This window comes from Ammodytes marinus, assembly GCF_949987685.1.
Source record: "Ammodytes marinus genome assembly, chromosome: 23".
NCBI lineage: Eukaryota > Metazoa > Chordata > Actinopteri > Uranoscopiformes > Ammodytidae > Ammodytes > Ammodytes marinus.
The window spans coordinates 17,387,634-17,397,633 of record NC_137227.1 but is presented as its reverse complement, the minus strand read 5'-3'; the positions used below and the strand labels follow the sequence as shown (position 1 = coordinate 17,397,633).

The 10,000-nt window shown below is 43.0% G+C and overlaps 1 protein-coding gene across 1 annotated transcript in view; it reads left to right on the top strand.

Annotated features, from left to right (window-relative positions):
* The window catches only part of LOC307268896 (actin-binding protein WASF3), a gene marked incomplete at both ends in the record, with an annotated part of 23,970 nt that overhangs the window by 12,052 nt on the left and 1,918 nt on the right, over positions 1 to 10,000 (top strand). The window contains 6 exons of the mRNA XM_080051688.1: positions 1,247 to 1,400; positions 2,363 to 2,480; positions 5,289 to 5,357; positions 6,261 to 6,305; positions 7,312 to 7,445; positions 8,439 to 8,744. Coding sequence (XP_079907814.1) covers positions 1,247 to 1,400; positions 2,363 to 2,480; positions 5,289 to 5,357; positions 6,261 to 6,305; positions 7,312 to 7,445; positions 8,439 to 8,744 — 826 coding nt within the window. The remainder of the gene's footprint in view (positions 1 to 1,246; positions 1,401 to 2,362; positions 2,481 to 5,288; positions 5,358 to 6,260; positions 6,306 to 7,311; positions 7,446 to 8,438; positions 8,745 to 10,000) is intronic.

Genomic DNA, 10,000 nt, shown 5'->3' with positions numbered 1-10,000 from the left:
TCTGTTACTCTTGAAGAATCTCTACAACATCACAGATTGAAGCTAGATGTTCAACAAATATTTACTTTTTATTGTTATTTGGAAATTTGCTTGTGTTTTGACTATTTCATCAAGGCACAAAAAACCCTTAAAATTCAAGTAGCCATTTTCTAGCTGATTAATAATATATTTTTTTTTAAACTATAAAGTGTACAAACATGACATAATATTCTCCTGCTTATTCCCATAAATCCCGACTCAGCAGTGAGACTAGAGATCAGAGGACAGCAACACACACACACACACACACACACAGAGAGACACACACACACACACACACACACACACACACACACACACACACAGGATTTAGCTAAGCCGACACTTGAAGGGTTAAAGCAGCTGTTTTTCAGGGGATTAAACTGTCAATCGCTGTCAAGGATATGCAGCGAGTAATCCTTACCCATTTCATGTTGGGTCTCATTGTCAAGTTGTTTACTGCGCTGGCTGTTGTGAAGTAGGGCGGTTCGGTCGTCCACTGGGTAACAGGGTCGGTGGTTCGAATCCCCCGTCTCCCCGCCACATGTCCAAGTGTCCCTGGGTAAAGACACTGAACCCTAAATTGCTCCAGATAGTTAGCTTGCACCCTGCGTGGTAGCTGCTGCTAATATCGGTGTATGAATGTGTGTGTGATTGGGTGGAATATGTACAAAACAATGTACTGTAAAGTGCTTTGGGTCTGTGAAAAACCAGGGAAAAGTGCTAGACAGAGACCACTCCAAATGTTCAGTGTCTCTCATTTGACTATTTATAAGATATATGTTTGAGTAGAATGAACATTTTGGTTTTATTCTATAAACTACTGACAACATTTCTACCTAATTCCAATACATTTTTTGTCATCAAGAGCATTTTCTAGTTATGTAGAGATGAAGATTCAAGAAAAATCCAGACTGGTCTCTTATTTTTTTCCGTAGCTGTATAAGTGGAGTCCATTTACCATTGACTACCATTGACTAAACCCTTGGGGCGCCCTTAGCTCAGTTGGTAGGGCGTCCCCCCCATGGGCCTCGGCCAGCAGCGGACCCGGGTTCAATTCCAGCCCGCGGTCATTCTCTGCATGTCACTCCCCTCTCTGCCCCATTTCACCTCTGTCTCTACTCTCTACACTATCAATAAAGCAAAAAATGCCAAAAAAAAAATCTAAAAAAAAAAAAAAAACAACATTGACTAAACCCTTGTGTGTGTGTGTGTGTTCTCCCCCCAGTCTCCCTCCAGGACATCAACATGAGGAAGGCCTTTAAGAGCAGTACCATCCAGGACCAACAGGTGGTGTCCAGGACGTCGGTACCCAATCCCGTGGTCGAGATGTATCACCGTGGAGACAAGCCCCCTCCGCTCAACATCCTCAGCCCCTATAGGTCAGTGCAGTTTAGACAAAAATGTTTTTTTATATATACAGTACAGGCCAAAAGTTTGGACACACCTTTTCATTCAATGCGTTTTCTTTATTTTCACGACTATTTACGTTGTAGATTCTCACTGAAGGCATCAAAACTTTGAAGGGACATATGGAATTATGTACTTAACAAAAAAGTGTGAAATGACTCTTAAATAGGTCTTATATTTTAGATTCCTCAAAGTAGGCACCCTTTGCTTTTTTGACAGCGCTACAAACCCTTGGTGCTCTCTCAATGAACTTCATTAGGGAGTCACCTGAAATGGTTTAGCAAAGAATTCCACATGTGTTCATTCAAAGTTTTGATGCCTTCAGTGAGAATCTACATTGTAACTAGTCATAAAAATAAAGGAAACGCATTGAGCGTGTCCAAACTTTTGGCCTGTACTGTATATACTTTATTGTAGGAGCCTAAATTAATCTGAGTTACTTTTTTACACGTGAGACTATTCAAAATGATCCCAATAATAGAAATTGACCATAATTAACATACTGTGATGTGTGATAAAAGCGTATGTATCCTTATCCTGTTGAATAAATGACTATTGACATTTCTCTGCATCTGCCCCTTGAACCTTCACGCATTTTCTTTCCATCTTGCCCACACTTAAACTTCTCTCAACCACTGTTCCTTCTCTCTCTCTCCCCCTCCCTCCCTCCCTCCCTCCCACTATCTCTCTCTCTCTCTTTCCCTCTCTCTTTCTCTCTCTCTCTCTCTCTCTCTACCTCTCTCTCTCTCTCTTTCCCCCACTATCTCTCTCCCTCCCTCCCTCCCCCACTATCTCTCTCTCTCTCTTTCTCTCTCTCTCTCCCCCCCACTATCTCTCTCTCCCTCCCTCCCTCCCTCCCTCCCACTATCTCTCTCTCTCTCTCTCTTTCCCCCACTATCTCTCCATCCCTCTCTCTCTCCGTTCCTGTAACCAGGGACGACAAGAAGGATGCGTTGAAGTTCTACACCGACCCTTCGTACTTCTTCAACCTGTGGAAGGAGAAGATGCTGCAGGCCACCGAGGACAAGCGCAAGGAGAAGAGACGGCAGAAGGTGTGTGTGTGTGTGTGTGTGTGTGTGTGTGTGTGTGTGTGTGTGTGTGTGTGTGTGTGTGTGTGTGTGTGTGTGTGTGTGTGTGTGTGTGTGTGTGTGTGTGTGTGTGTGTGTGTGTGTGTGTGTGTGTGTGTGTGTGTGTGTGTGTTAATAGCTTCTGACATTCAATTACCCAAACCACCTCAGATTGCATCGACTTGTCTTAACTGTGGTGTGATAGAGCCTCTGTGTGTGTGTGTGCCTGTCTGTGTGTGTGTGCGCCTGTCTGTGTGTGTTTGCGCCAGTGTGTGTGTGCCTGTGTGTGTGTGTGTGCGCCTGTGTGTGTTTGCGCCTGTGTGTGTGTGACAGAAAAGTAAATAAATTCATCATCTGCTTTTATTTTGCTAACCAGTTTTTTTTCCCTGTCTAGCTGTGTCTTGTTTTCCGATGTTACTACATTGTGTTACTAAACCCATTCAGCTTTCTGCTTTGCTGTGTAATTGGTTATTGATACAGCAGCAGTTGGGATTCAGGCTCATTGATTATGCATTATAGTACACAACAGACCAATACATTTCATTTCATTTAACTTTTATTTATCCTCGAGAGACCAATTGAGGGGTGACGCTCATTTACAATGACGTCGAGTTCAAAACAAATTCAAAGGAAAAACAACAATACATACAAAATATTCAATGCAAATACATCAAATACACAACAACAGGTGAAGAGAAAAAGAGAAAAAACAATTGAAACATTTACACAGTGGTGAAGAGTGGCAGCAATTAAAATGAAATGGGTGAAAGTACAATATAGCCTAATGAAAACAGTTACATTTGCCTAAAGGGTAAAACAGCTTTCAACAGCAGTTCATATGATACAACTTTGCCATATGAGTAATAGATAGTCCAACCTGTAATGTTTGCATAGCAGTAGTGGATGGAAATGCACACAGATCACCATTTTTCTATAGAAATTTGGGCCGGGGGCGCTAGGAGAAATGTTATCAGTAGTCTCTATTGAATGAAAGAAAAATTGTAATTTCACTCAAACAACTAAACATTAAATAGAGACATTGATCATTTGGCGTGGTCTCTTAAAGGTGCAGTGTGTAATATGACATCATCAAGAAAGTTCTACAAAGTTCTAGAATGTAACGCTCCCTGGGTAACCCCACCCCTTTTGAATAATAACAGAAGCTACAGTGGCCTTCAAGGACAAGAACAATTCTAATTTCTAAACAATGCACCTGTTGACATTCCAACTATGACGCTTTCAACATGGCGGCACTAGGCCTTGGTCCAAAATATGCAGAAATATGGACATATATTAGACCCTTTCTAAGGGAAAAAATAATAATTCTAAAAATGTTTTTCAGCTTTTATGCACTAAATTAAATGTACTTATGGATATTATAATTACTTTCTACAAAATCTGCTAGGAAATAAAACCCAAAATTCTACACTGCAGGTTTATTTTTCCCGTTGCTATATGGAAAAACATACTGGATACTTTTATGATACTCATACAGTAATAGAGCCTGTTGTACTTCAATAGGGACCCACCACTCATTATGTGAGAGCAGATTTTACATTTTCAAATAGTGTATATATTTTTTTTCTATTATTATTATTTTTTTATAACCTTTATTTATACAGGTAAATCCCATTGAAAACCGGAGACTCTTTTTTTCAAGGGAGAGACCTGTTCCCTATCCCACGTCCCACGTTTTTTTCTTAATTCATCCAGAGAATTCGGTGGGCCTTCCATGACACTTCTTCCACCCCATCCCACCCCACCTATTCAAAATACAAATTTCTAAATAAAAGATGTTTTAGAATCAATAGTCGACTCACAGGTTTGAATGGGGAAGATGGGTTAATCTATCTTCACCCTCCTACATGCAGAAAGTTCCATGGCCTAATACACACCCAACCTATCCCTCCCCACCTGTCTCTCTCTCTATCTACCTGTCTCTCTCTATCTACCTGTCTCTCTCTATCTACCTGTCTCTCCCTCCCCACCTGTCTCTCTCTCTCTACCTGTCTCTCTCTATCTACCTGTCTCTCTCTATCTACCTGTCTCTCTCTATCTACCTGTCTCTCCCTCTACCTGTCTCTCCCTCCCCACCTCTCTCTCTCTCTACCTGTCTCTCTCTCTCTACCTGTCTCTCCCTCCCCACCTGTCTCTCTCTATCTACCTGTCTCTCTCTATCTACCTGTCTCTCTCTATCTACCTGTCTCTCTATCTCTACCTGTCTCTCTCTCTACCTGTCTCTCTATCTACCTGTCTCTCTCTCTACCTGTCTCTCTCTCTCTCTATCTACCTACCTGTCTGTCTCTCTCTCTCTCTACCTGTCTCTCTCTCTCTCTATCTACCTACCTGTCTGTCTCTCTCCCTCCCCACCTGTCTCTCTCTCTCTACCTGTCTCTCTCTATCTACCTGTCTCTGTGCTCTGGCTCATTCTAACGCAGCAGCTTGTCTCTCTCTATCTACCTGTCTCTCTCTATCTACCTGTCTCTCTCTCTATCTACCTGTCTCTCTCTCTACCTGTCTCTCTCTCTCTCTACCTGTCTCTCCCTCCCCACCTCTCTCTCTATCTACCTGTCTCTCTCTATCTACCTGTCTCTCTCTCTATCTCTCCCTCTCTCTACCTGTCTCTCTCTATCTACCTGTCTCTCCCTCCCCACCTGTCTCTCTCTCTATCTCTCCCTCTCTCTACCTGTCTCTCTCTATCTCTCCCTCCCCACCTGTCTCCCTCTCTCTACCTGTCTCTGTGCTCTGGCTCATTCTAACGCAGCAGCTTGTCTCTCTCCCATGTGTCCGTAGGGCTGCCCGGCCCACCCAGAAAGGCCCCACTCCAGACAGGCTCCACCCAGGAGCCCCCTGTCCATCTCTGTAAGACAACCCCCCCTCCGACACCCCGAATCCCCTCTAAACCCCATAACCCTAACCCTAACCCAACCCCGTAACCCTAACCCTAACCCGACCCCATAACCCTAACCCTAACCCAACCCTTTAACCCTAACCCTAACCCGACCCCCTAACCCTAACTCATAACCCTAACCCTAACCCAACCCCCCATAACCCTAACCCTCTCTTTGCCCTCCACTCTCCTTACCTTATCCCACACTTTACCAATGCATTCACCTGCACCCACTCACACACACACACACACACACACACACACACACACACACACACACACACACACACACACACACACACACACACACACACACACACACACGCGCTCACACACACACACACACACACAGACACACACACACACACACACACACCTACATACCTTCCCCCTCTGTTCACATCCGTGTTTTTGTTTGTGTGTGTGTCATGTTGCATCAGCTTGCCACCTCACCCTCTTTCTAACCCTATATGTTCCGTTCGGTTTCGGTTAATGTCTTTTGTTGTCCATCCTACTGTGTGTGTGTGTGTGTGTGTGTGTGTGTGTGTGTGTGTGTGTGTGTGTGTGTGTGTGTGTGTGTGTGTGTGTGTGTGTGTGTGTGTGTGTGTGTGTGTGTGTGTGTGTGTGTGTGTGTGTGTGTGTGTGTGTGTGTGTGTGTGTGTGTGTGTGTGTGTGTGTGTGTGTGTGTGTGTGTGTGTGTGTGTGTGTGTGTGTGTGTGTGTGTGTGTGAGATTTTAACCCCATTGTGAAGGCGCTGGTGGTGACGGGGTGCTGTTCTCTTCCTCTACCTCAGATAAACCAGTTTTCAGTGACTAACATTTCTCTCACTCTTTCTGTCTCTCCATCCGTCCGTCCATCCCTCCGTCCGTCTCCAGGAGCAACAGAAACAGGTGGAGGACCCAAGCCGAGAGGTCAAGAAGGTCAGTGAGGATTTAACATTAATTAAAGGGGGGGTTTTATCCGTCTTTTATGGTTCATTTTACCACATATTCAGACCCATATTTAAGGACCATATGGGGCGTTGTATGTTATAAGTGTCTAACCCTACATTTCTCTTACTGTGATGTCACAGTAAGAGAAATGTAGGGTTAGACAGTGAGACCATAAAACACTCTTTCTGCCTTTTCTCAGGCTAGGATGAACCAATTTCAATAATTTTTTTGCACATTTATACTACATAGGATCTCAGAATTCAATACACCTTCATATTCCCACCGGTGAAGTAGGCCTTTAAGCTTTATGTCGTAGTGTTTCTTGCCTTGAGCTACCGTCCTCAATTCCTTTTTCTTTGATACATATTTTTTTTGGATGTTAGAAAACTGACATATATTCTGTAATAAAAAAAACTTCCTAATTTTGTTTTCTCTTCCCCGTGTCATCCCTATTAGTAATCTTACGTACCAATATCTTTCATTCTTTTTTGTTTTAATTATTTTTTTTATTGTAACCTTGGAGGTTTGAGCTCAAGGTGGAGTTGGTTGTTCATGATAGTTTTACAGTATAGTGATGATTCCTTATATGCCGACTGGGGCGACTGTGGCTCAGGTGGTAGAGTGGGTCGGCCGATGATCAAAGGGTTGGAGGTTCGATCCCTGCCCTGCCACCTGTGTCATAGTTGTTGTGTCCTTGGGCAAGACACTTCACCCACCTTGCCTCGTGTGAATGTCGATAGTTAGCCTGCTATCGGTGTGTGAATGGTAACGTGTAAATGGGAACAGGTCTCCCTTGAAAAAGAGTCTTCGGTCTCAATGGGATTTACCTGTATAAATAAAGGTTAAAAAATAAAATAAAAATGTCAATACAATTTTTAAAAAAAAAGGAAAAATAAATACATGAAGTCCAGTTATACAAAATGATATGCACTGCCAGCTGCAACTCAGTGTAAACCTCTGTATCTTCCTCTGCTGTTTCACCTTGTCTTTAAAGGTGCGTAAGGCTCGTAACCGGCGTCAGGAGTGGAACGTCTTGGCCTACGACAAAGAGTTCAGACCGGACGCCCGCCTCACCCCGTCCCCTTACCACGGCATGAGCTCAGAGGGGTCCCTGTCTCCTGATAGCAGGTACACACACTGGGGCTAGATTTATATATATGTGTTTATATGCCACGGGTTTACTCTGGGGTCCTGTTTGCTTGTCACAATGGAGGCAGACAACACAGAAACTTAAAGGTGCAGTGTGTGATATGACATCATCAAGTAAGTTCTAGAACAATTCTAAATTTTAAACAATGCACCTGTTGACATTCCAACTATGACACTTTCAAGATGGCGGCACTAGGCCTTGGTCCAAAATATGCAGAAATATGGACATATATGAGACCCTTTCTAAGGGGAAAAAAAATAATTCAAAACTTTTTTTTCAGCTATTATGCACTAAATTAAATGTACTTATGGATATTATAATTACTTTCTACAAAATCTGCTAGGAAATAAAACCCAAAATTCTACACACTGCAGGTTTAAAGAAATACTTCACCCATTTTTTGCACTTTTATACTACATAGGATCTCAGAGTTCAATACACCTTCATGTTTCCACCGGTGAAGTAGGTCTTCAAGGCAAAACAAAACGGTATATAGCCAGCCCTAGACCAGGCCCTACCTGCTGCATCTGGTTGAAGCTCTTTGCTGCCCTCTCCTGGAGAAGGAAACTCATAGCACAGGAATTTATATTTCATAAAGATATTGACAGTTTATGATCAATCTTTTAATGCTGTTGTTTATGTTTTTTATTTATATTTTTTTCTAAATGTTATCATTGATTTCTTAAGGCATTCTAACGAAACATGTTTATACTTTTACTATAGTTATCAACAAGTTCTATATACCCCCCCCCCCCGCCCACACACACATACACAACACCACCACCTCCCCATTGAAAAGCCTTGTTGTCCTTTGCCAGGTTGTCTTTGTTAATAAGAATGTGTTCTTATGTGGTTAAATAAAGGTAAAATAAAAAAATTAAAAAAACGTTCTATATAATCCTTTTATATTTACTGAGAGCCTGTTTTCCTCCCCCCCCTCCCCCCCCCCCCCCCCACCCCCTCTCCATTAGGTCCATGGCGTCTGACTCGTACCCAGCCAGCCCTAACCATCCCTCTGCTGTGGCCCCCGGCGGCACTGCCCTCCCTCCGGACCACCACCTCTCCAGGGACCAGCTGAGTGCCGCGGCCCAGACTCAGTCACTCGATCGGGGGTTGAGGCCGGCCAACGCGCCCCCCCCTGCTGGAGCTCCCGCCACCGGAGCAGGAGGGAGACATGTGGCCTCGCTGGGCAGGGCTCCGTCAGGGCAAACCGCAGCCGACCCAACGGTCAACGGGCCCCGGCAGCAGTCGGTGAAGGAATACCGGGCCGCACACGGGTAGGTTTATAGGGTCATTTATCATAGGGCTTTTTTAATAATGTTAAAGGTGCTCCGAGCCGAGGAAGTTTCAGTTTGTGTTAGTTCTTGCATCTCCTTTGGTAGTGTTTTTTACGAAGCCAGCTGTAGTTCCTGTGTGAGCGTATCCATGACAAAGGCATTAAGAAAAATTATATACAAATAGCATTCCTTGCACTGATGGTCTCATTTAGATTAGGGTTTTTTATAATGTTAAAGGTGCTCAGAGGAACTTTCAGAATGTGTTGATTCCTGCATCCACTTTGGACAAAAGCAGTTGTGTTTTTACGTTTTTAAAGGTCTAGAACTGGTGCGTAGAGTTACTGTATGTTTTTTTTTTTTTTTTTTCAAAAGATTACAAATTTATTTTTTGAAACTTATTTGAATGATTTTGCAGTTTTTTACATTCAAACAAAAAACAAAAACAAAAACAGAATAATTAAACACATACAATACATACACACCCCCCACCCCCTGCCCCCTCCCCCCTCCCTCACATAAACAGAAGTGAAATAAATAAGAAAATAAGCTGTAAATAAACAAAAAACAAAGCTAAAACAAAAACAAAACTGGGGCAAACCTCACACATTTTAATTCCCTATGTGCTGCAGCACTGGGCCCCATACGGCGGAGAATCTGTGGGGGTCGGACAGCTCATATCTCAGCCTTTCGATATGTAAAATACCCACCAGTTCCCTCAGCCAATTATCGAGTTACTGTATGTTGAGCCCTGCAATAGTCCAGACCACATTATCACTGTCTTTTTCCAGTCTGATGGCAAAATGACTAAGTAGGACACGATGTTCAAACTATAAAGGCCAACCGCTAATGTCAAGTCAACTGACTGTTTTGATTTGAATCTTATAATGGAATTGTTTCACCTTCTCAAAATGTCTCCCCGTGACTCCACCGAGACCTTACAACCATAGCAACCAGTGATATTAGCCTTATGAACACATGACGTACACAGCACCCTAACCCTTAGTTTATATAAAACCTAATGGACTGTCTCTATTGCAGTATTACATCGCTGAAACACAATAGCAATGTACTGATGGTAGCCTACAAAGTAATTGAATCTAAGTCCAAATTTCAAGTAATTTTATTTAGGGCTGTCAAATTAACGCGTTAATTTCGATTAATTAAACACAGAAAAAACAACGCGATTAATAAAATTAACACAGATTAATCGCACTTCTAAAATGCCCTTTGACCCGGTGCAAAAGTGGTGCGCAGAC